Here is a 25,159-nt window from a genome sequence, read left to right on the forward strand (position 1 = left end):
ACATGTCAAAGCTATTCGTCTTGCACTCATCAGGAAAATCTAGCAGAATACCAATATAAGGGGAAAGCAACAATTTATACTGTATGTGAAGAGAGTGCTGAGTGGTTGGCAAGTGGTGTTGCCATGCAGAATGCCAACTAGTCATGACTCTCTTCGCATATAGTATAAATTGTTGTTTTCACCTTATATTAGTATTCTTGATAAGTGTCCTGATGAGTGCAAGACGAAAGGCTTCGACATGTCTCTTTTCTCAGCAATACATTTGTTTTTAGTAATACTGGTTGAACGATTAATATTGATCAGGGCACTGGGGATAACTCCACTGTCCTTCTTTGAAATGGTGGCGTGGGATCTTTTATAACCACATGAGAAAGAGCTCACAGGTCTCAGCTCCTGCTTTAACTGTGTCGGTACCACAGACTAATATCCGTTTTCTGCCAAGATTTACAGGGGTGGCACTAGCTAAGCCAAGCATGACCTTCTGAGATGGTCATCCTGATAATGAAAACTGTTAAATGAAAATAATCTAAAGATGGGTCTTGAAGATTTCCAGTAATGGGGCTGTGACTATTCCCTTTGGCAACTTGTTCCATGGGATTGTCCTTGGGAAGAAAGATTGTTAATGCGCTGTCTGGGAAACAAATGGTCTTTGTAGTTTGTGTGGATGGCTACCTCCTTTTTGTTATTGCCGGAGGCCACCAGCTACTGGTTTCTGTCAATTCCCACCGGACCAATCCCTATTTTACAGAACACGGGCCAGGAATTTTAGGATGGCGTGGTTTCCCGTCTCACCATCCTACGAGTGTATGGGGACACACATCCCCGTGGACACTGTCTGCCCTAGTTCACGCTCCAATGAGCGTTATTTGGCTGGAGAAGGGATATCCATCCCTCGCTCAGGAGGAACTTCCGCCTTAGCGATCTGCTGGCCAATCAGCTTGTCCAGCAGCTCTCTCGCCCCCTGCAGGCCCAGAAGATGCAGTGGGCAGGACTTCCATGCAGTCTCCGGGGCCAAAGTCCCGGGAGTCCAGGAAGAGGTACGTTTTGAGGGTCTTAGGGCAGGGAGGGTAGGGGATGCCTGGGGTGGGGTGGGGGCTGGGGGGGGGAATGGTTGGACGGGTGGGGGAGTGGAGTTTCAGGGCAGAGGCTGGGTGAGGGGTGGGAGGTCCTGTGGTTACCAGACCTTAAGGGGGCTTCTTATGGTGGTGCCCCTCCCCCAACCTGCCCGTGACCTACACCCGATTATTTTTGGGCTTCCCCCATAACCGGGAACTCCTCCCACAAGCCTAAGAATTGAGGCTGGGTGGGAAACGGCCCTTGAATGGTCAATAACTGGCCATTCAAGGGCCTCAATTGGGGCAAGGGCAGGTGGCCTGTCCGAGGCCTTGTCCACTCCAGCGTAAAATTACAGAGAGGTTGGGGTGGGCGGGAATCCTTCCGAGGAATTTTATGCTCAACACCCAGCCTCCACCTCTACCTACAAGCCCGCTGGCAGAGGGTGGGGGGGTGTAATATTCAGGCCACGGTCAGTATATTTTTTCCCTCCTTTGCTGTAGTGACTCCCATTCCAACTCTTTGATCAAGGCTGTGACACTTGGTGTATTTCCCATACTGACTCATGCAGAATCGTCATTGGAGCGCTTCAATCTTATTTATATCTCATTGGAAAGATGGCGCCTCCAATGGCGTGGCATTCTCTCACTATGCACTATTGTTCTGGACCCAAGTCTCTGGCGTGGGACTCAAACCCACAACCTTCTAACTCAGAGGGGAGAGTGTTACCAACTGACTGTGGAGATGGTGGCATGGTAGTATTGTCACTGGACCAGTAATCCAGGGACCCAGGGTAATACTCTAGGGACCCGGGTTCAAATCCCACCATGGTAGATGGTGAAATTTGAATTCAGCATCACTTGAACTTGAATTCAATTAAAAAAATAAATCTGGTTGTTGTAAAAACCCATCTGGTTCACTAAAGGGAAGGAAATCTTTCATCCTTACCCAGTCTGGCCTACATATTACTCCAGGCCCACAGCAATGTGGTTGACTTTCAAATGCACCCTGGACAAGGGTAATTAAGGATGGGCAATAAATGCTGGCCTAGCCAGCAACACCAACACCCACATCCCATGAATGAATAAAAAAAAGGTCAATTTTTAGGCCCCACATGAGCCTCTCACCCCATGCACTATAGAATATCCTCGTGTGTTTATCTAGCTTCCCCCATTGCCCTGACAATGATCCACAGCTTTCTAAGTGAGAGTCACATTACCCAAAGTCAGGACACAAAACCAGTTATTTAGAATCTCAGCTAATCCCCTGTGTCAGTCAGTTTTGGTTAATATACATAATACACAAGGATGCTGGTTTATTTTAGTTTGGAAAGTGGTGTCTGAGAGATGATCGTAATCTGAGAGGCATATCATAATTAAAGAAGTGGAAATGGCTGATCCCTACATTTAATTATGTGTGTGGATCACAGGTTCAAACTAGTCAAAGGTAATTTTAGGACTGATATCAGAAGATTCTTCACACACCAGACGATCAACACCTGAAAGGGCTCCTAAGGAACAGTGGAAGCGAAAACCATCTGAACAATTTGATACAGCCATGGGGGCAGTTCAGAATCTCTCTGGATGGATCAATTAAGGTAGGGGGGGCCTCAACTGTAATTAAAGCAAAGACTTGCATTTATATAGCGCCTTTCGTAACCCCTGGGGATCCCAAAGCGCTTTACTGCCGATGAAGTACTTTTTTTGAAGTGTGGTCACTGTTGTAGTCTAGGGAAACGTGGCAGACAATTTGCACACAGCAAGATCCCACTAACAGCAATAGCATCTCTTTTCAGTGATGTCAGTTAAGGAATATTACCGGGAGATCTGCTCTGCACTAGTTTGAAATTTTGCCAAGGGAGCTCTTCTACCTGAGAGGGCAGAGTAGTGGGGGGGAAGGGTGGTGTGGCCCAGTTTAATATTTCATTCAAAAGGTGACACCAGGAATGAAAGGCTTAACATATGAGGAACGTTTGAGGACTCTGGGTCTATACTCGATGGAGTTTAGAAGGATGAGGGGGGATCTGATTTAAACTTACAGAATACTGAAAGGCTTGGATAGAGTGGACGTGGGGAAGATGTTTCCATTAGTGGGAGAGACTAAGACCCGAGGGCACAGCCTCAGAGTAAAGGGAAGACCTTTTAGAACAGAGATGAGGAGAAACTTCTTTAGCCAGAGAGTGGTGAATCTATGGAATTCATTTCCACAGAAGGCTGTGGAGGCCAGGTCATTGAGTGTATTTAAGACCGAGATAGATAGGTTCTTGATTGGTAAGGGGATCAAAGGTTACGGGGAGAAGGCGGGAGAATGGGGTTGAGAAACTTATCAGCCATGATTGAATGGTAGAGCAGACTCGATGGGCCGAATGGCCTAATTTCTGCTCCTATGTCTTATGGTCTTATGACACCTCTGATGATACAGTATTCCAAAGGAACTGCATGAAAGTGTCAGTCTGAGCTCTGGGGTTTCTGGAGTGGGACATGCACCACAACCATTTTCCACAGAGATGATAGTGTACCCTGAGTCATATCTCACCCCCTGAGTTATATCTCAACTCCTGAGTTATATCTCACCCCCTGAGTCATATCTCACCCCCTGAGTTATATCTCAACTCCTGAGTTATATCTCACCCCCTGAGTCATATCTCACCCCCTGAGTCATATCTCACCCCCTGAGTCATATCTCACCCCCTGAGTTATATCTCATCCCCTGAGTTATATTTCACCCCGTGAGTTATATCTCACCCCCTGAGTCATATCTCATCCCCTGAGTTATATTTCACCCCCTGAGACATATCTCACCCCCTGAGTCATATCTCACCCCCTGAGTTATATCTCACCCCCTGAGTCATATCTCACCCCCTGAGTTATATCTCACCCCTGAGTCATATCTCACCCCCTGAGTTATATCTCACCCCCTGAGTCATATCTCACCCCCTGAGTTATATCTCACCCCCTGAGTTATATCTCAACTCCTAAGTCATATTTCACCCCCTGAGTTATATCTCACCCCCTGAGTCATATCTCACCCCCTGAGTTATATTTCACCCCCTGAGTTATATCTCACCCCCTGAGTCATATCTCACCCCCTGAGTCATATCTCACCCCCTGAGTTATATCTCATCCCCTGAGTTATATTTCACCCCGTGAGTTATATCTCACCCCCTGAGTCATATCTCATCCCCTGAGTTATATTTCACCCCCTGAGACATATCTCACCCCCTGAGTCATATCTCACCCCCTGAGTTATATCTCACCCCCTGAGTCATATCTCACCCCCTGAGTTATATCTCACCCCTGAGTCATATCTCACCCCCTGAGTTATATCTCACCCCCTGAGTCATATCTCACCCCCTGAGTTATATCTCACCCCCTGAGTTATATCTCAACTCCTAAGTCATATTTCACCCCCTGAGTTATATCTCACCCCCTGAGTCATATCTCACCCCCTGAGTTATATTTCACCCCCTGAGTTATATCTCACCCCCTGAGTCATATCTCACCCTCTGAGTTATATCTCACCCCCTGAGACATATCTCACCCCTTGAGTCATATCTCATCCCCTGAGTCATATCTCACTCCCTGAGTCATATCTCACCCCCTGAGTCATATCTCACCCCTTGAGTTATATCTCATCCCCTGAGTCATATCTCACCCCCTGAGTCATATCTCACCCCCTGAGTCATATCTCACCCCCTGAGTTATATCTCACCCCCTGAGTCATATCTCACCCCCTGAGTTATATCTCATCCCCTGAGTTATATCTCAACTCCTGAGTCATATCTCACCCCTTGAGTTATATCTCATCCCCTGAGTCATATCTCAACTCCTGAGTTATATCTCACCCCCTGAGTCATATCTCACCCCCTGAGTTATATCTCATCCCCTGAGTTATATCTCAACTCCTGAGTCATATCTCACCCCCTGAGTTATATCTCAGCCCTGAGTCATATCTCACCCCCTGAGTTATATCTCACCCCTGAGTCATATCTCACCCCCTGAATTATATCTCACCCCCTGAGTCATATCTCACCCCCTGAGTTATATATCACCCCCTGAGTTATATCTCAACTCCTAAGTCATATTTCACCCCCTGAGTTATATCTCACCCCCTGAGTCATATCTCACCCCCTGAGTTATATTTCACCCCCTGAGACATATCTCACCCCCTGAGTCATATCTCACCCCCTGAGTTATATCTCACCCCCTGAGTCATATCTCACCCCCTGAGTCATATCTCACCCCTTGAGTTATATCTCATCCCCTGAGTCATATCTCACCCCCTGAGTCATATCTCACCCCCTGAGTCATATCTCACCCCCTGAGTTATATCTCACCCCCTGAGTCATATCTCACCCCCTGAGTCATATCTCACCCCCTGAGTTATATCTCATCCCCTGAGTTATATCTCAACTCCTGAGTCATATCTCACCCCTTGAGTTATATCTCATCCCCTGAGTCATATCTCAACTCCTGAGTTATATCTCACCCCCTGAGTCATATCTCACCCCCTGAGTTATATCTCACCCCCTGAGTTATATCTCAACTCCTGAGTCATATCTCACCCCTTGAGTCATATCTCATCCCCTGAGTTATATTTCATCCCCTGAGTTATATCTCAACTCCTGAGTCATATCTCACCCCTTGAGTCATATCTCATCCGTGAGTCATATCTCAACCCCTGAGTCATATCTCACCCCCAAGTCAGAACTGTTCATTCAAGTTTTTTCCTGCCTCAATTAAAAAACACATGAGGCGGAATCCAAAATCACTGTTAGGAATTCTCTTTTATTTCTTTATTTCTAGATACATTTTTTAAAAGTACCTTCCAACTCCCTCCCCTCAAAGCGATTGGAGAGTAAGGATTACAGCTGGAGTTTGATGTACTCTGGTACTTCTCTCATTCACCATTTCCTCTTTATGAGGCTAAGTGAGACTCTGTCTCTCTCTCTATGTTGTAGTCTCTCAATCTGTCTATCAACGTTTCTCTCACTTTGTCTCTCAATTTCCCATCTTCTGTCTCAGTCTCTCTGCCTCTCACTATCTGTCCCCCTCTGTCTCAGTGTTTCTCTTGCAGACTCAGTCTATTTCTCCATCTGTCCTTCTCTCCTCCCCCTCTCTCTCTCAGTCTTTTTCCCTGCTTAATCCTCTCTTTCTCTCTTTCGCTGTTTATTTCCCCAGTTAGTTTAGCTCTCTCCCTGTCTGTCTTTTACCCTGTCAGTCTCTCTCTATCTTTTTGTCCCTTTTAGTTTATCTCTGTCTGTCTCTCTCTCGTTTATTTCCCCCAGTTAGTTTAGCCCCAGTTAGTTTAGCTCTCTCTCTCCCTCTGAATTTCACCCTGTCAGTTTACCTGTCTGTCTCTTTCTGTCATTTTTCCTGTTAGTTTATCTGCCTCTGTCTCTCTCGTCTATTTTCCCCAGTTAGTTTGTTTCTCTCTCTCCGTCTTTTACCCTGTCAGTTTACCTGTCTGTCTCTTTCTGTCTTTTTTTCCTGTTAGTTTATCTCTATCTCTGTCTCTCTCATCTATTTTCCCCAGTTAGTTTGTTTCTCTCTCTCTTTACCCTGTCAATTTACTTGTCTGTCTCTCTGTCTTTTTTTCCTGTTAGTTAATCTCTGTCTCTGTCTCTCTCGTCTATTTTCCCCAGTTAGTTTATTTCTCTCTCTCTGTCTTTTACCCTGTGAGTTTACCTGTCTCTCTCTGTCTTTTTTCCTGTTAGTTAATCTCTGTCTCTCTGGTCTATTTCCCCAGTTAGTTTCTCTCTCTCTCTCTCTCTCTCTCTCAGTCTCTCCCAGTCTCAGAGGGAGCCCTCTAGCGCCGCATTGACCCGCACGGGGGTTGCAGTTCCAGCCGAGGGGAAGGTGCTTGTCGGTGGCAGCAAGTTGCTGGAGTCCGGGTCGTTCTGGAGCTGACACCTCCCGCGGGCTGGGTGTCCCCGGAGCCTTGAGAAGAATCAGCATCAGTAAGTGATGGAGGGGAGAGGGAGAGAGGGAGAGGGAGGGGGGGGGGGGGGTGTGGGGACAGGAGGGGGTCGGGGGGGGGGACAGGAGAGGGGACAGGAGGGGGTCAGGGGGACTGTATCTTTCTGGGGTTGTATGATCGCTGCTCATCCCAGACCCCGAGCTCACCCCTGGGGACGGGGCACAATTGAATGGAGCGACCCCCCCCCTCCAACCCCCACACACTCCATCTCTGTAAAACCAGTAGGAATATTCCAGCCGGGAATATTTCAGGTCTATTTTCAGCAAAGCTAAAACAACGAGCAAGTTTTTTTTTGGGAGGGGTGGGAGGAGGTCTGTGTGTGTGTGTGTGTGTGTGTGTGTGGGGGTGGGGGGTGGGGGTGTGGGGGGGAGGTGTGTGTGTGTGTGTGTGTCTGTTTGTCTATGTGTGTGTATGTGTGTGTTTGGGGGCTGCCATCGCTTTTGCTCCTGGATTGATCTGGTTCCAGTGTCACTTTCTGATTCTTGCTCCCGGCTCTGTTTGCAGTGACAGGCTGAGCTCGTCCACATGTCTCGGACCGCTCCAGACACCGCCTGCCTCCTGGAATGACAGCCTGGGTCATCCTGCCCGTTAGCCTGTCCGTCTCCACCATCACAGCACTCTGGGTCGTGTGAGTATCCTGCACAGACACACATACACACACACAGACACACACACACACACATAGACAAATATACATACACATACACACACACAGACAGGCACACACATACATTCACACACACATACACAGACAGAGACAGACACACACACACAGGCATATACACACATAGCCAGAGACACACACACACACACACACAGACACGCACACAGAGACAGACAGACATAGACAGAAACAAACATGCACACACACAGACATACAGACACAGACACACACACACATACACACAGACACGTACATACACACAGACTCACATACCCTACCAGCTCCGGATAATCATTGCACTCTCTCTACTTCACTCCTGTCTCGATTTGTACGGCTATTATCTGTCTATTACAAGCATAGTATCAGTTATTATCTTCTCTCAGTATTCCATAAATATCTATTTTCTCTCTTCATTGCAAGTGCTTATCTTGCTGAACGTATTGTTGACTCTCAATACAATCTGTACTGTGGCCTGTTCTCAGCACAGTCTGTACTGTCACCTCTTGATGCACTTCAGTCATAAATTACATCCTATGTGACTGTGACCATGGTAAACTCTCCCTCCTCAATCTTTCTCAAGCTGTCTTTAGCCTCCTCCAGCCTGGTGCAACTGCTGTTCTTATCCAGTCATAGCCAGAGAATCACTTGCAATGGTTTCTCTTCCGGCCTCCACACTGTTACCTCAGGTGGCCCCCATAGATCCAGCCTTGGCCCCGTCTTATTCCTCATCCACATTCAGCTCCTTGGTGACCTCACCTGAAAACACATCGTCAACTACATGTTCGCTGACAACAGCCAGCCCGACCCCGCTGGCACCTCTCTCGATCTTTGCACTGTCGTTGATTTGTCACACTGCCTGTCTGACATCAAGCACTGACCGGGCCAAAATTTCCACCAACTAAATACAGGAAGATCAAAGCCATTGCCTTCGATTCTAGCCATGAACTCTGTTCCCTAGCTACTGACTTCCTCTCATCCCCTTGATAATAGTCTGAGCTGAACCAGATTATTTGTAACTTTAGTATTGTATTTCACCCTGAGATTTGCTTCTGACCACACACTGGTGCCATTACTAAGACTGCAGAACATTGCCCGACTTCACCCCTGCCTCAGCTCATCAGCTCCTGAAACCCTCATTCATGCCTTTCTAGACTTGATGATTCCAGTGCATTCCTGGCTGGTCTACCACCAAGCACTCTTCATTAACTTGAGCTTGTCCAAAGCTCAGCTTCCCATATCCTAACTCGCAACAACTCCTGTCACATCCATCACCCCTGTAGCCGTTGACCTACATTGGCTCCTGGTCCTGCACCGTTTTGATTTTAAAATTCTCATACTTGTATTCAAAATCTTCCCTGGCCTCGTTTCTCCCTGTAACCTGCTCCAGCTTTACAGTTTCTGTGATCTTCCAAATCTGCATCTTGTACATCTCTGGTTTTCATTGCCCTGCCATTGGCGGCTTTGCCTTCAGTGGCTTAGGCCTTAAGTTCTGGAATTCCTCCTTAAAACTATACATGTCTCTACCTCGCTCTTGCCCTTAAAACCTATCTCTTTGACCAAGCTTTTTGGACATCTGTCTTAATATCTCCTTAATGTGGCTTGGTTTACACTCCAGTGAAGTGCTATGTGTTGATTTACTGCGTAAAGGTGCTATATAAATTGTTGTTGTCAATGCAGGGGGTTTGAGCAGTCAGCTACTCTTGATATAGCCTGTGTGACAGCAGAGATCATTGCAACAATAGGTGACAGTGGAGAGCTGAGTGAGAGTAGGTGACTATACAGACAAGGAGGGTAGCTGGCAATACAGATTTTATCAAAACTGGGTGACAGTACAGATTGTACCAAAATTTGGTGACGCTACAGACAATCGACAATAGGTGACAGTTAGGATCAGGTTCTACAAATCATTTGTACACTGGGTTATAATGCTGGGGAGTGGCATCCACTAAACTGTGGAGGTTGACAGAAGATGGTAATCTGTTGAAGGGGAGATGGTGGCGTGGTGGTAATATCAGTGGACTAGAGGCCTAGACTAATGCTATATGGATATGGGTTCAGATCTCACCATGGCAGCTGGTGGAATTTCAATTCAGTTAACGAATAAATTCAGTGAATTAATAATTTTTAAAAATCTGGAATTGAAAGCCAGTCTCAGTAATGGTGACCATGAAGCTACTGTCAATTGTTGTAAAAACCCACCTGCTTCACTAACACCCTTTAGGGGAGGAAATCTGCCATCCTTATCCGGTCTGGCCTGCATATGACTCCAGACCCACAGCAACGTGGCTGAACTCTTAACTCCCGAGCAGCACTTGGGTGTATCTTCACCAGATGGATTGCAGCAGCTCAAGATGGTGGCTCACCACCGCCTTCTCAAAAGCCATTAGGGGACGGGCAACAAATGCTGGCCTTGCCAGTGATGCCCACATCCCATGAAAGAATAAAAAAAAGGGTTTTATCGGTCATTGGCACAAAGCTGTTTTCACAATCTCCTATTGAAAATGTGGGGTCAGGGACCCATCCTTAGTAGCAGCGAGATCAGAGCTAACAAGCCAATTCTCCAAGGGCTGTGCTGGAATCTCTGGAAATGACAGATTGATCACCAGAACAAGTAAACCCAAGAATCAGGTCGCGAGATCTTACAATAAATGGAACAGTCTTTGGAGAATTGGTTCATTATTTATTAAAATATTGCAGATATAAGTGGACAGTGTATCAGCCCCAACCTGCTGACTTCTGCATGTCACAGCAGCGCGTTAGCTCACATGCATACAAACCCCTGAGGTGAGGCAGGTTGTCATTTACCCCATGTTAATCAGTTAATTAGAGTGATATTTTTTGGCCAGGATTTTACGGCGTTCCCAATTGGTGGGATATTACGGTCCCGCCGAACTGAATGGGGATTTAAATGGCTCGCCACATCTGGCGGGGACGGGGGGAAACACGCGCCATGGTGGGGGCCATAAAATCCTGGTCTTTGAGTTTAATGTCCGGTCCACGGGTTTCCTGAACCAGCAATGTCGGTTGAGGGCTAAATATTGGCCGAGACGCTGGGAAGAGAGAACGCCCCAGCTCCTCTTTGCAATAGTGCCAGGAAATTCTACATTCAAATGAGACGCCAGACAGGGCTGTGGATTAATATATAACCCAAAAAGTCAGCGTCTGCAATAGTGCAGCACTCAGGCAGTAGCTGAGAAGCATTCAGTAACCACAAATGCACCTTAACAGAAAAAATGCATCTCCCTAGCCAGGCTGAGAGGTGCTAAAGCGTTTACTTGAGAAGTTCACAGCTCGCCTTGTGGTTGGTTTCATGCAAGAGTTTATTTAGGCTCATCGCTTATAACAGGTACTGTTCCGGAGACCTATCATTTGCAATAACTTTAGAACTGGGTTCAACTAAACCTCAGTGGCTGCAGGTGTCCTTTACTCTTCTTGGCTCCAGCTTTTTGAGGTGTGTCCAAAGTAACACATGGATGATGTTTTTCTTAATAGAATTAAATAGAATTAACACAGATCTCCAAATCCCTTAATAAACATTTGCAATTATAATCACTTCTGTTGGCTTTTAAATATTTACAAGTCATTGCTGCAATTAGGTTGTTGCTATCGAGTATTGCAGGGGCTATGTTGAGTTAACAATCTCATGTTGGAACTGGTTGGTACAGCCAAGGTCAGATAAAATATGACTTTGCTGCCTAGGTTGAGCCGCTAAAGTTACAGCAGTATTAGGGCTAAGATTATCTTACATATTAGATCGTAAGAACCTATGAAAGAGGAGCAAGAGCTGTCCATTCGGCCCCTTGAGCCTGCTATACCAGGCAATACGATCATGGCTGCTCTTTTACTACAACTCCACCTTTCAGCACTATCTCCATATCCCTTAATTTCCTTTAACCCCGAAATAGGCCACGTCAAAGCTATCCTGTGGGTTAATGGCTACCCCGATCAGATCATTGCTGGCCGTGTATCACATATACTCATGAATGGGCCTAAGGCTACCACTTTCAGACCTGAAAAGCCACCTCCACTTTCATCTGAACCACACTGGGACCAATGTTCTGACGAGTCGTATATCTAGGGTGGTCGAGAGGACTTTAAACTAAATAGTTGGGGGAAGGGATTGTGTGAGAGGAGATGTGGTAAAGAATAACAACAAGGTACTAGAGCAATTTGGGTAAAGGTGACTAGAGTGTAGTAGGAAGGGACAAAGAGTATAAACTTAAGAGTGCATTGGCAGATAAGGCCAGAGATTGCAAAGATGATAAAATACAAAATACAAAGGCTCTGTATCTGAATCCATGCCACATTCGTAACAAAGTGGATGAATGTTAGCATGGATAGAAATAAATATGTATGACCTGATAGCAATCACGGAGACATGATTGCAGGGTGACCAAGGCTGGGACCTGAATATTGAAGGGTATTTGACATTTTGAAAAGATAGGAAGCTAGGAAAAGGTGGTAGAGCAGCTCTGTTAATTGAGCATGCCATTAGTACAGTTAGTGATATTTTAGCTCAAATGAGCAAGATGTGGAATCAGTTTGGGTAGAGATAAGAAATAGGAAAGGTAAGAGATCATTTGTGGGAGTAGGTTATAAGCTCCTAACAGAATTTACACTGTAGGACAGAGAATACAAGAAGAAATAAATGGGGCGTGTAAGGAAGGTACTGCAATAATCATGGGTGACTTTAATCTACATGTGGATTGGACGGATCAGATTGGAAAGGTAGCCTGGAAAGTGAGTCCACAGAGTGTATTCAGGTCAATTTCTTAGAGCAGTATGTTCTAGAGCCACCCAAGGAGCAGGCTATTCTAGACCTGGTAATGTGCAACGAGACAGGATAATCAATGACCTCATTGTAAAGGAGCATTTTGGTAACAGCAATCATAACATGGTAAAATTTCATGTCCAGCTTGAAGGGATGAAATGTGGGTCCAAGACTAGTGTTTTACACTTGAATAAATGTAATTACAAGGGTATGAAAGCAGAGCTAATTAAAGTGAACTGGAAAACTAGTTTAAAAGGTAGGACAGTAGAGATGCAGTGACAGACTTTTAAGGAGACATTTAATAACTCTCAGCAAAGATTAACCCCAGTAAGGAATAAAGACTCTTTGAGAAGGATGGATCATCCATGGCTGAATAAAGAAGCTAAGGATTGTATCAAATTGAAAGAAACACTGTACAAATATGCAAAGATTAATGGTAGGTCAGAAGATTGGTCAGGTTTTAAGAACCAGCAAACAATGGCTAAAAAAAATAAAGTGGGAGAAAGTTGAGGATAAGAGAAAGCTAGCTAGTAATATAAAAACAGATAGTAAGCGTGTCCACTAAGTATTTAAATAGTAAAAAAATAACTGGTCCTGTAGAGAGTGAGTCTGGGGAATTGATAATGGGAAACAAGGAAATGACGGAGGCGTTGGGCAGGTATTTTGTGTCTGTCTTCACTGTGGAAGACTTAGAAAACTTCCCAAAGATACACGAAAATCAAAAGGTGAACGGGAGGGAGGAGCTTAAAACAATCCCCATCACCAGGGAAATGGTACTAGGAAAACTATTAGACCTAAAGACTGACAAGTCCCAGGACCAGATGGCCTGCATCCTAGGATCTTAAAAGAAGTGGCTGTAGAGATAGTAGAGGCATTGGTTATAGTCTCCCAAAATTCCTTAGATTCTGGAAGGGTTCCATTAGATTGGAAAATAGTTAATGTAACACCTTTATTCAAGAAAGGAGGGAGACAGAAAACGGTAAACGTCAGGCCAGTTAGCCTAACATCTGTCATAGGGAAATGCTGGAATTCATTATTAAGGAGGTTATAGCAGGAATACTTAGGAAAATGTAATGGGATCAAGCAGAGTCAACATGGTTTTGTGAAAGGGAAATCACTTTTAACTAATTTATTAGAATTTTTTGAAGAAGTAACAAGCAAGCTGGATAAAGGGGAACCTGTAGATGTGGGCCAGAATTTAGTGCTCCCCTACAGCGGGTTTTTAGGTGGTAGGATGGGGAGTGTGAAATTGAAGGGATGGGATTCCCTCTGAGTTCCCACCCGCCCTGACCACACAGCGATTTTATGCTGGGCCAGGCAAGATCTCAGATGGGAGGTCCGCCCTTTCCCAGTTGAGGCCCTTAAGTGGCCAATTATTGTTCGCTTAAGGCCTGTTTCCCACCCAGCCTCAATTTTTAGGCTGGCGGAAGGATTGAACATCTGTGGGGGAAGCCTGAAAAAGAACAGAGTTAGATCCTGGGCGGGGAGTGGGGGGTGTGTGCATCAGAAGCCCCCTTCTGAAGTCGGGCTTAAGGTCTTAACCTCCTTAAGGTCTGGTGGCCTCTGGACCTCCCTCCCCCCACTGGCCTCTTCCCCGAGACCCCGATCGCCCCTTTGGCCTCCCCACCCCCCCCACCCTCCTGGCCTTCCATACCCCTCCCCTGCCTTGGGACCCCTTGAACTTACCCGGGCCTCCAGTGCCTGGACTTAGCTTCAGGTGTCCTCCTGCACTTCTTCTTCTGTCCACTGCAGCGCTGTTGCTGCAGGTACTGGAGAGCTGCCGGCCAATCAGGCGGGAATTCCTCCCGAGTGAGGGGCAGAAGTCCCGCCTGCAGCCACTTAACGCTCATTCGAGCGTGAAACGCCTGTGGGGCACTCGGAGTTGGCGGGGAATGCTCTCCGGATGTCGGGAAGCAAGACCCTGCATCCGAAAAATTCAGGCCATGGTGTCCTTTGATTTCCAAAAGGCATTTGATAAGGTGCAACACCAAAGATTACTACACAAGATAAGGGAACATAGTATAGGGCTAACATATTAGCATGGATTAGGATTGGTTAACTAACAGGAAGCAGAGAGTAGGGTTAAATGGGTCTTTATCAAGTTGGCAAGCTGTAACTAGTGGAGTGCCACAGGGATCAGTGCTGGGGCCTCAACCATTTATAATCTACATCAATGATTTGGATGAAGAGACAGAATGTGTGGCAGATAAATTTGCCGATGACGCCAAGATAGGGAGGAGAGCAAGTTGTCAAGAGGAGGCAGAGAGTCTGCAAAGGGATATAGACAGGTTAAGTGAGTGGGCAAAGATTTGGCAGATGAAGTTGAATGTGGGAAAATGCAACCTTGTCCGCTTTGTCAGGAAGAATGGAAAAGCGGCAGAGTATTTAAATGGAGAGCGATTGCAGGACTCAGTGGTACAGAGGGATCTGGGTGTCCTGGTACATGAATCACAAAAAGTTAGGATGCGGGTATAGCAAGTGATTAGGAAGGCAAGTGGAAAGTTGGAATTTATTGCAATGGGAATGGAATATAAAAGTAGGGAAATTTCACTGCAGCTGTACAGGACTTTGGTAAGACCACATCTGGAATTCTGTGCACAGTTTTGGTCTCCTTATTTGAAAAAAAGATATAATTTCTTTAGAAGCAGCACAGAAAAGGTTTACCTGACTCAAACCTATGAAGAAAGGTTGAATAGGTTGGGCCTACACCCATTGGAGTTTAGAAGAATGAGAGGTGATCCTATTGAAACGTATAAGATTGTGAGAGGAATTGACAGGGTATTTATTGGGAGGATGTTTCCACTTGTGGGAGACTGCAACTAGCGGACACAGCTTAAAAATAAATTTTTAAATTGAGATGAGGAGAAATGTTTTTCTCCCAGAGGGTCGGTAGTATGTGGAACTCTTTTCCCAGAGAGCAGTGGAGGCTGGGTCATTGAATTTATTTAAGGCTGAGTTAGACAGATTTTTGATAGACAAGGGAGCCAATGGTAATGGGGGGCAGACAAGAAAGGGGAGTTGAAACCACAACCAGATCAGCCATGGTCTGATTGAACGGCAGAGTGAGCTTGAAGGTCTTAATGGCCTACTCCTGCTCCTAAATCCGATGTTCCTGTGTTCCTATAAGTGCTCAGTCTACCTCAAATTACCCTGGAAGGGCAAGGTATCTCAAATATTTGAGCAACAGGTAAAGCTAGTTGTATCACGCTGTTACTATGCAGTAGCAACACGAGTAGTATTTTCCACTAACAGGATGCTGCCATCAAGCCAAAAAGACATTCTGCCTACCACACAAATGAGTAATGTGATATATGAATTTCAGTGCCAGTGCAATGCCAGGTACATAGGCCGTATGTCCCGATGACTGGTAGAGCGTATCAAACAGCATGTCCCTTTGGCTGATTGCAATAGGCAGAATACTGACCATACTCAACCAGCCCGTGCTTGCAAATCTCAAAACATGATGTCTAACATTAGATGTGATTCTGCGACGGGACAGCACTTGCTGAACAATCCTGGGTGCGCTAAGAATTGCACTAACAGCCAATTTAAGATTATCAGTCGCGCTCACAATGTGGCTCACTTACACTTGCTAGAAGCTACATATATTCATATACAGGGACCTGTTCTCTGCAGGAAAAAGAAACATGTCCAGGCATTGTGCCTTTTTTGAATTAGACAGAAGCTTGGGGGACAATACTTCCCTGGTGCATTCTGCACGGGAACACCTCGACCAATCAGAGCTGACTTGCCAACCAATCAGCACCCTTTTCACATGCAGTATAAATTGTGGCTCTCTTTGAAATTTGGCATTGTTGTGTCTTTCCTGTTGAGTGCAAGACGAAAAGCTTCGATAGAATGTCTTTTCTTCCACAATTCCTTTAGTATTCAGTCTCTCTCCACTTAAAAAGAATACTGCTTTTCTATTTTTCCTTTCAAAGTGGATAATTTCACACTTCCCCCACACTGGGGCTATATTCTCTGGAGTGTAGAAGGATGAGAGGTGATCTCATTTAAACATGCAAGAATCCGATGGGGCTTGACAGGGTAAACACTGCAAGGTTGCTTCTGTTGGCTGGAAGAATCTAAAGCAACAGTCTCAGGATAAGGGGTTGATCATTTAGGACTGAGATGAGGAGAAACTTCTTCACTCAGAGAGTTGTGAAACTTTGGAATTCTCTACCCCAGAGGGTTGTGGATGCTCCGTCATTGAATATGTTTAAGGCTGAGATAAGCAGATTTTCGGTCTCTCAGGGAATTAAGGGATATGGGGAGTGGGCAGGAAAGTGGGGTTGAAGTCTGAGATCGGCCATGATCGTGTTGAATGGAGGAGCAGCCTTGACAGGGTGTGTGGCCTGCCCTTGTTCCGATCCCTAGTGTTCCTGTGTTCCTTTATTCCATTCCATCCACCACGCCCACTCACTCAACTTGTCTAATCCTTTTGCACAGAAAAAAAAACTGCCAGTTCTGGTAACAGTTCACAGTTTGTGAATTTCTCTCCTCTGCAGATAATTGAAAGTTTGGAGGTGGTAGCGATGGGGAATAGGTATGACAAATATTCCAATAATCAGACTAAATTTGACTTAAATTACTCTTCATCTTAAGTGAATGGAGAGGCACTGTCACTGGAGTAGTAATCCAGGGACCGAGGGTAAGATGGTGGAATTTGAATTCAATAAAAAAAAAAGGCTGGAATTAAAAGTCTAATGATGAACTGCGAGTTGATTGTTATAAAAACCCATCTGGTTCAATAATGCCCATTTAGGGAAGGAAATCTGCTGTAATACCTGGTCTGGCCTATCTATTCAATGTCCTCTGAAGTGGCCTCACAAGCCACTCTGTTCTCAAGGGTCATTAGGGATGGGCAATAAACGCTGGCCTAGTCAGCGATACCCACATCCCATGAACAAATTTAAAAAAAAACACCTTTCCTACCAGATTGCCTGCCAGTTCAATGCTGCTGAAACCAGAAGTTTTAAATTTCAATTTTAAAACAGGCAATCGGTCCTTCAAAATGACGCCTGTGATCTATAAAGCAATCTGAAGATTGGAGGAGATGTTGTATTCTATGTACACGGTGCTGCGCTATCTGGGCAGAGACATGTCAGATGAAATTTAACACTGAAAATTGCTAAGTTATTCATGTTGAGGGGAGGAATGAAGCAACGCAATATAAACTAAATGGTACCATTTTAAAAGGAGTTGGCAGCAGATGCTTCAACTCAAGCCAGTCTTTCAATGAGGCCTTCAAACCGGCACTAGGCACTTATTTACAAATGCGAGGGAATAATCCATGTTTCGCTACATGACTATTATTTGGCCTTGACCAATATACAGGCAGTGCATTGCCCGGTTGCATTGAGCAGCTGCTTCCAGCCCGCCATATTGAAAACTTAGGATAGAACAAAGTGTCTGAAAGATGCTGCACAGCTGAATTTTTAACCCCCAAACACAAACACCAACCACCATCCCCCCCACCCCCGCACCCCACAACTCAATTGGTGATAAATTCACAACCTGCCAAGAACCTAAGAAATAGGAGCAGGAATAGGCCACATGGCCCCTTGCGCCTGTTCCATCATTCACTAACATCGTTGATGAACTTCTACATCAACTCCACTTGCCTGCCCTACCTCCATATCCCCTGACTCCCCGAGTGCCCAGAAATCTATTGATCTCAGTCTTCAATATGCTCATCGACTGAGCATTCACATCTCCCTGGGGTCGAGAATTCCAGAAATTCACAATCCTTTGACTCAAGAAATTCCTCTTCATCTCTGCCCTAACTGGCTGACTCCTTACCCTGAGACTAAGACCCCTGGTTCAGGACTCCTTCTGCAGCAGGAGGCGGGAAGCCTCTCAGCATCTACCCTATCGGACACTCTCAGAAGTTTATATGTTTCAGTCATATCACCTCTCAGTCCAAACCCTTGGGAATTCAGTGTCAGCCGTGGGTCGGTTGGTTGCTTTAGAGGCTCTAGGTTCTGGGGAGGTGGTGGTCTAGTGGTGTTATCACTGAATTTGTAATTCAAGAGGCCCTGGGAGCGTGGGTCCCATCACAGCAATTCAATTAATTAATAAGAATCTGGAATTGAAAGCTTGTCTCAGTAATGGTGCCATAAAACTATTGCCAGTTGTTAAAAAAGAAAAATCTCATCTGGTTCACTAATGTTCTTTAGGGAAAGATATCTGCTGTCCTTACCTGGTGTTACCTACATATCACTCCAGACCCTCAGCACTGTGGTTAAATAGCCCAGCATGCCACTCAGTTCAAGGGCAATTGGGAATGGACAATGAGTAGACCTGGCTAGTGATGCCCACATTGCGTGAAAGAATAACAAAAAGTCTCACTCCAAACTTGAGCAAATTTCCACTTGCTTTCACAATTGCTTTGCTGTACTTGCTGTGATTTGAGGACAAGGAGATTGAAATCCCTTTGCACACCAAATAAGGAAATGACCACGGTGTGGTCTTTTGGGCCTGGGAAAATGTAAACACCTCCCCTCAATTGATACTCAGTGTTTAATGATGCTCAATTTCTGTTGATATATCTAAACTGATGGGGGACATTGAGAGTTATTCTAACCATGCTCTACAGGATGGATGTAAACTTACTTGGATGCTGTTCTGTTGCATTTCTTTACATGGGATTTAGTGTTCACCATCAAAGGAAACTGCGCATTCCAAACTATATAATAACTCAGCCAGTTCCTGCATCCAGTTACTGCCCCTCCTTCCATAGTAGCGAGAGAGCGCATGGGAGTTTGCCTTCACTGAAAATGGCTGCCCATTGCAGTGAAGATCGCTTGCAGCTGTATAGGAGAATCAAACAGCACAGGAGGAAGCCATTCGGCCCATCACATCGGTGCCAGCTCTTTGAAAGAGCCATTCAATTTGTACCACACCCTGCTCTTTCTCCATAATCCTGCAACTTTTCAAGAATAGATTCCATCCACCTTACAAAATTTGCTCCCGGAATGTTATTGAGACATTGCAGCTTTTGTGTACATTGTTAAGTTGATATTATATATATTATATATATATATAAAAGCTTGTATACGCTGGAGTTTAGAAGAGTAAGAGGTGACATGATTGAAACATATAAGATCTTGAGGGGACTCAATAGGGTGGATGCGGAAAGGATGTTTCCTCTTGTGGGAGAATCTAGAGCTCGGGGGTTACTGTTTCAAAATAAGGGGTCACCCATTTTTTCACTAACGTCCTTTAGGGAAGGAAATCTGTTGTCCTTACCTGGCCTGGCCCACATGTGACTCCAGACCCACAGCAATGTGGTTGGCTCTTAAATGCCCTCTGAACAAGGGCATTTAGGGATGGGCAATAAATGCCAGTGACGCCCACATCCCATGAATGAATAAAAAAAAAAATTAGGCCAGAGATGAAGAAAATAGTTTCTCTCAGAGGGTTGTGAGACTTTGGAATTCTCTTCCTCAAAAGGTGGTTGATACAGAGCTCTTGAATATCTTTAAGGCAGAAGAAGATAGATTCTTGATAAGCAAGGAGGTGAAAGGTTATTGGGGGTAGGCAGGGATGTGAAGTTGACGTTAAAATCAGATCAGCCATGATCTTGCTGAATGGCGGAGCAGGCTTGAGGGGCCGAGTGGCCTACTCCTGCTCCTAATTTGTATATTCATATATATATTTGTCCGGTTCCAGGGAGTAGACAGCCACTGGATCAGAGGTAGCTCCCCTCTCCCCAGTTTAGCCACAGGTAGATGCCTATTTCCATGGCATCTCATTAAATAGTCGGCCTGTGTTGAAAGCTAGAATTTCCCATGTGCCAAAACACACAGTGTGAGATCCCCGGTGTACAGCAATCCTGACAGAATCCCTTTTCCAGGAGTTTAACATTCTTCTCGAAATTTGGCTTTTCCTAAGAACGACTGGTAAGAAAATCGAGGCCAGGAATTTTGGAGCCAGATTCATGCCTTAGATAGAAATGGTTTGGAGCGAAGGATTTCCCTTTGGGTCACAAAGCATAGTAAAGGTGCTGTATTGTTTGAGGGAACAGCTGCAGTGTCTCCTTAGGCCGTGGGTTCCACTGTCATCTCAATGGGTGGATGAGCAACTAACCTGCAGGCCCGTTATTTAAATATGACAATCAGGCTGCGGGGCTCAACTTTTGACAGGTTTTTCAGTTTATCGCCTGTGGGCTGCTTTCCCGAGCTCGGGAAGCCTGGTAGCCGATGAAAAATTCGGCACGTCTGTTCCGGTGGGTAAGAAATTTTCCAGCACTCCTTGTGGGCCAGGGGGGAGCAGGAGGATTTTCCTCCAGCTCTTCAAGCAAATGCGTTTACCACTCCAGGCTTGGGTTCCTGTCCCACGGTTTCCCACGATAGATTCACTCCCTCCCCACCGCCCAGCACTAATTACATCAGCGCCCCACCACCACCCCTCCCTCCTCCCTGCCGCTTGGCTGTGGCCTTCCAGAACAGGATTCTTCACCTGGCAACAGTCCTCCTTGGCAACTTTATCGGCTTTCCTGGCCGCTTCAAACTGCCCCCCACCCCACTGTCTCTCCTCAATCACCCCTAAATATTGGGGTAGAAATATCCCTCAAGTCAGTGAGATGGGGCTCGAGGTTTTGCAATGTGCCCTGGCACCATCCAGAAATCATGCGCTACAGCAGCTGGTTTGTGTCACACTGTTTCCCTGAGAATTTATTGCCCATCCCTAATTGTCCTTGAGCTGCCTTCTTGAACCGCTGCAGTCCATCTGGTGTAGGAACACCCACAGTGCTGATAGGGAGGGAGTTCCGGGATTTTGACCCAGCGACAGTGAAGGAACGGGCGATACAATTAAGTCGGGATGGTGTGTGGCCTGGAGGGGAACTTGCAGCTGGTGATGTTCCCATGTACCTGCTGCCCTTGCCCCTCTAGGTGGTAGAGGTCACGGGTTTGGAAGGTGCTACTGAAGGAGCCTTGGTGAGTTTCTGCGGTGCATCTTGTAGGTGGTACACACACTGCTGCCACTGTGCGTCGGTGGTGGAGGGGGTGAACGTTTAAGGTGGTGGATGGGGTGCCAATCAAGTGGGCTGCTGTGTCCTGGATAGTGTCGAGCTCCTTGAGTGTTGTTGCCATCTAGACAATCAGCGAGTATTCCATCACACTCCTGACTTGTAGATGGTGGTTGTCCTTATATAATGACTGGATCCATGTCTGTGTTTCAAACCTGCCACACTGACTTTAATGTGGAACTGGTTAAATATGTGTAGGCTGCAGTGAAAAGCTGATGTTTAAGCATCCAGCTGAGTCATTATTACTGGGAGCCAACTCTAAAATAAATAGTTATTATTACCACCAATCCTAAAGGGAACTGAAAGCACGAACTTGGAAGGTTATCATAGGGTCCTTGTGGTGTGGCTTTCAATCATTTTAGTGGAGTCATTCAGAACTGAAGCACGCTCTTACTTTCATCCAGACAAGCGAACTTTATTTTCCTTGGCTTTGTGTCCTGCTCTCCGAAGATTGTCTTCATTTGAAAAATCAGCTCACACCAAAATGGCTTCTTTTACATATCCTCACACTCCTTCCCCCCCACCCCCAGAATGGTGTAGAGCATGGGAAGGTTTTTTACAGGCTAAATTGGCCAATTAAGGGCCTCAACTGGGGCAAGGGAGGGCAGGCTGGTCAAGGGCTTCCTCGCCCCAGCGCAAAATGTGTAGAGAGTTCGGGACTGGAGGGGACCCAGCGGGAAGCCCATCCGAGGAATTTTAATGAACGAGTAACCTGCTTTGAGCTGTGTGAACAATCCACGAGCAACAAGCCCTGGAATCGGGCTTCAATTCAGGGTCTCCTGGCTCGGAGTTAGGAGTGTAACACACTGAGCTACTTAGGCTCCAACAAAACAGGGAGTAACGGGGGGTGGTGGGATGGTTCTGTTACTTATTAACTTATTAAGGATCTCTTGACTAGTCAGTTGCCAAGGCCTGGGGCAGAATTTTATGCCCCCCCCACCCACCCCGGGGCTGGTGGGATTGTAGGCGGGGGAGGGGTAAGCAGAAGACTTGGCGGATGGGCTTCCCGCTGGCTTCCCGCCAGGCACAACCTCTCTGCAATTTTACGCTGAGGTGGGCAAGGCCCTTAAATGGCCAATTATTCATCACCTCAGGGCCGTTTCCCGCCCAGCCTCAATATTCAGGCTGGCGGGAGGAGTTCCGGGATGTGGGGGAAGCCCGAGATAAGTGGGGTTCAGGCCTCGGGTGGGGAAGGGGCCTGGGAGCCTCTCCAGCCGCAGCCCCCCATTTAACCTTGGACACCCACCGCCCCTCCCCCGCTACCCCAGGTAACTGCAGGACCTCACCTCCAACACCCCCCCCTCCCCACCCCGCCTTCAGCCTCTCCATTGACACCCCATTCCTCTCTGTTTGCACCCCCTAGACCTCCCCGCCCTGAGACCCCCAAAACCTACCTGTTCCTGGAATCCTGGGACTTCGGCTCTGGGGGGGGCGCTAATTGCAGTCCCAGTCCTGACCACTGCAGCTTCTGGCACTGCACGGACCACAGCGCTGCCGGCCAATCAGATTGACCGGCAGCTCTCCAAGGCGGGACTTCCTCCCGAGTGAGGGGCGGGAGTTCCGCCTCCAGCCAATTAACTCTCCCGCCAATGTCCCCCCCGCCAACTCTTCAGATGGCGGGTAGGGAAGCCCCACCAACCTAAAAATCCTGGCCCTGGAGGAGGAATAGAACTTGCATGACCTTAACGTCTTTCACGACCTTGAGACACCCCACAGCGCTTGACCCTCGAGCATTTTTCAAGTGTGGTTCGTCACGGTGAAGCCAAAGGTAGAAGCCATTTGCCATCCAGGTCCCACAAACTGCAGTAAGATAAGTGGCCAGCTTCTCAGTTTTAGTTCTGTTAGTTGAGGGTGAATTTGATCAGGGCACTGAGGGAATCTCCCCCGCTCTCCCTCACATAACATCATGGGATCTTTTACATCCATCTGCAAGGGCAGGTAGGATTTGGGCCAACATTTGAGAGTCAGCGCCTCTGGTAATGCAGAAGTCCATCTGTACTGCGCTAAAATGCCAACCTGGATTATATGCTGTCGTCTTGCAGTAGGATTTGAACCCACGGCCTACTGACATTGAGCCAAGCTGATAGGATGGTATCAGTAAGATGCGAGGCTCTTTCCAGAACAGAACATTTTGTACAAGGATGATTCTGAAAACTGAAGTTATACGATACAGGCGCTGATTAGGATTCACTGCTTAATTGAATTACCATGAACTCTGTGTTTCCACACGGGTTACCGTTAGCACTTTGGTTAAAACCCCACAGGCACACCAGTGTCCGCATCACTCTCATATATCACTGGATGCAAAATAATATATGCGGAGGTCCAACTTGTTGCCTCGAGTGGGGGATTCCAGGACAAGGGGGCTTAACCTTAAAATTCGAGCGAGACCGTTCAGGGATGATGTCACTTCTCCAAGCAACGGGTTGTGGAAATTGGGGACTATCCCCCTCCTCTACAACCTCCCCCAGACCCCCCCCCAATAAAAAAGCTGTTGAAGTTGGGAGGGTGGGGGGGTCAGGTAAAAAAATCTCCAAACTGAGATGAATAGATTTTTGGTAGGCAGGGGGTATTAAGGGTTTTGGACACGTGGTGGGTAGATGGAGTTAAAAATAAGGATCAACCGTGATCCAATTAAATGGCGGATCAGGCTTGAGGGGCTGAATGGCCTCCTCCTGTTTCTATGTGTGTGGGCTAACTGGAGTTATTCTATTTGCAGTCCTTCATTGAGTGTTCCTGAATTGCTGGTGATGCTGAGAAGACCAGAATAGGAATTGAGTGATCAATGGACTGACCTCTGATTTGACCTCTGGTTTGTTTTGAACAGGTACGCAGTGGCAGTGCGGAATCACCACGTTTGCCCTGTGGATAACTGGTATGGTACCCTGGCGCTTACTTCTTTGTCCGTAGAGTGATTGGGAACCTGCACTGGCTTTTTTGGGCTTTCCGATTGTACATCCATCTGCCAAATCTGACCTGTGACACCCGCTGACTCGACAGCCTCCAGTAAATGTTATTAATGGTGCATTGATGGGTTCTGCCCCCACCCCCCATCCCTCTACCCGCCCCCCAGCCCTAATACCAGTCAGTGCCCCCTTCATTATGTTCAAAAACGGTAGCATGAACTGATCGTTGAGGGGGTTGATCTGCAAATTGGGCCTAGAAACTTACACTAAGTGTTCACCAGGGACTTCATTTGCATGAAGAGGTGGGAGAAATTGGGTTCGTTCTTCGCAAAGCAGATAAATGTTGAGGGGAGAGTTAGTAGAGGAGTTCAAAATTACCAGGGTTTTGATAAAATAGGGAGTAACTGTTTTCTCTGGCTAGATGGCCGGGAACCAGAAGATACGGATTTAAGTTAATTGCCAAAGGTACCAACGGAGAGATGAGGAGAGATCTTTTTATGCAATATGTCATTAAGATCTGGAATTGCTGCCTGCAGACTGTGGAAGCAGATTCAATAGTAACTTTCAAAAGAGAATTGATTGTTTGTGTATTTAAAAAGGAAACATTTGCTGGGCTGTGGGACATTGGGAATGATTGGAAAGGCCTTTCAAAGAGCTGGCATAAGCAAGGTGGGCTGAATGGCCTCATCCCCACCCTGTGTGGTTCTATGATTCCATATGTTGTTTCAGAATGACGCCAGTGGCGTGGATCC

At 46.4% G+C, this 25,159-nt stretch overlaps 1 protein-coding gene across 4 annotated transcripts in view; it reads left to right on the forward strand.

The window, feature by feature from the left end:
• The first annotated feature begins 2,504 nt into the window (after positions 1–2,504).
• The window catches only part of LOC144668548 (transmembrane protein 150A-like), a 113,081-nt gene continuing 90,426 nt past the window's right edge, over positions 2,505–25,159 (forward strand). The window contains exons 1-3 of one of the 4 annotated variants that reach the window (XM_078530686.1): positions 2,505–2,650; positions 7,537–7,660; positions 24,329–24,376. In XM_078530686.1, the coding sequence (XP_078386812.1) occupies positions 7,596–7,660; positions 24,329–24,376 (113 nt within the window). In that variant the 5' untranslated portion in view covers positions 2,505–2,650; positions 7,537–7,595. Of the gene's footprint in view, positions 2,651–6,813; positions 7,013–7,536; positions 7,661–24,328; positions 24,377–25,159 lie in introns of those variants that run through there. The other 3 variants (XM_078530685.1, XM_078530689.1, XM_078530688.1) reach the window with 3 other exon arrangements.

This window comes from Cetorhinus maximus, chromosome 27 (assembly GCF_964194155.1).
Source record: "Cetorhinus maximus chromosome 27, sCetMax3.hap1.1, whole genome shotgun sequence".
In the NCBI taxonomy this organism is placed as follows: Eukaryota; Metazoa; Chordata; class Chondrichthyes; order Lamniformes; family Cetorhinidae; genus Cetorhinus; species Cetorhinus maximus.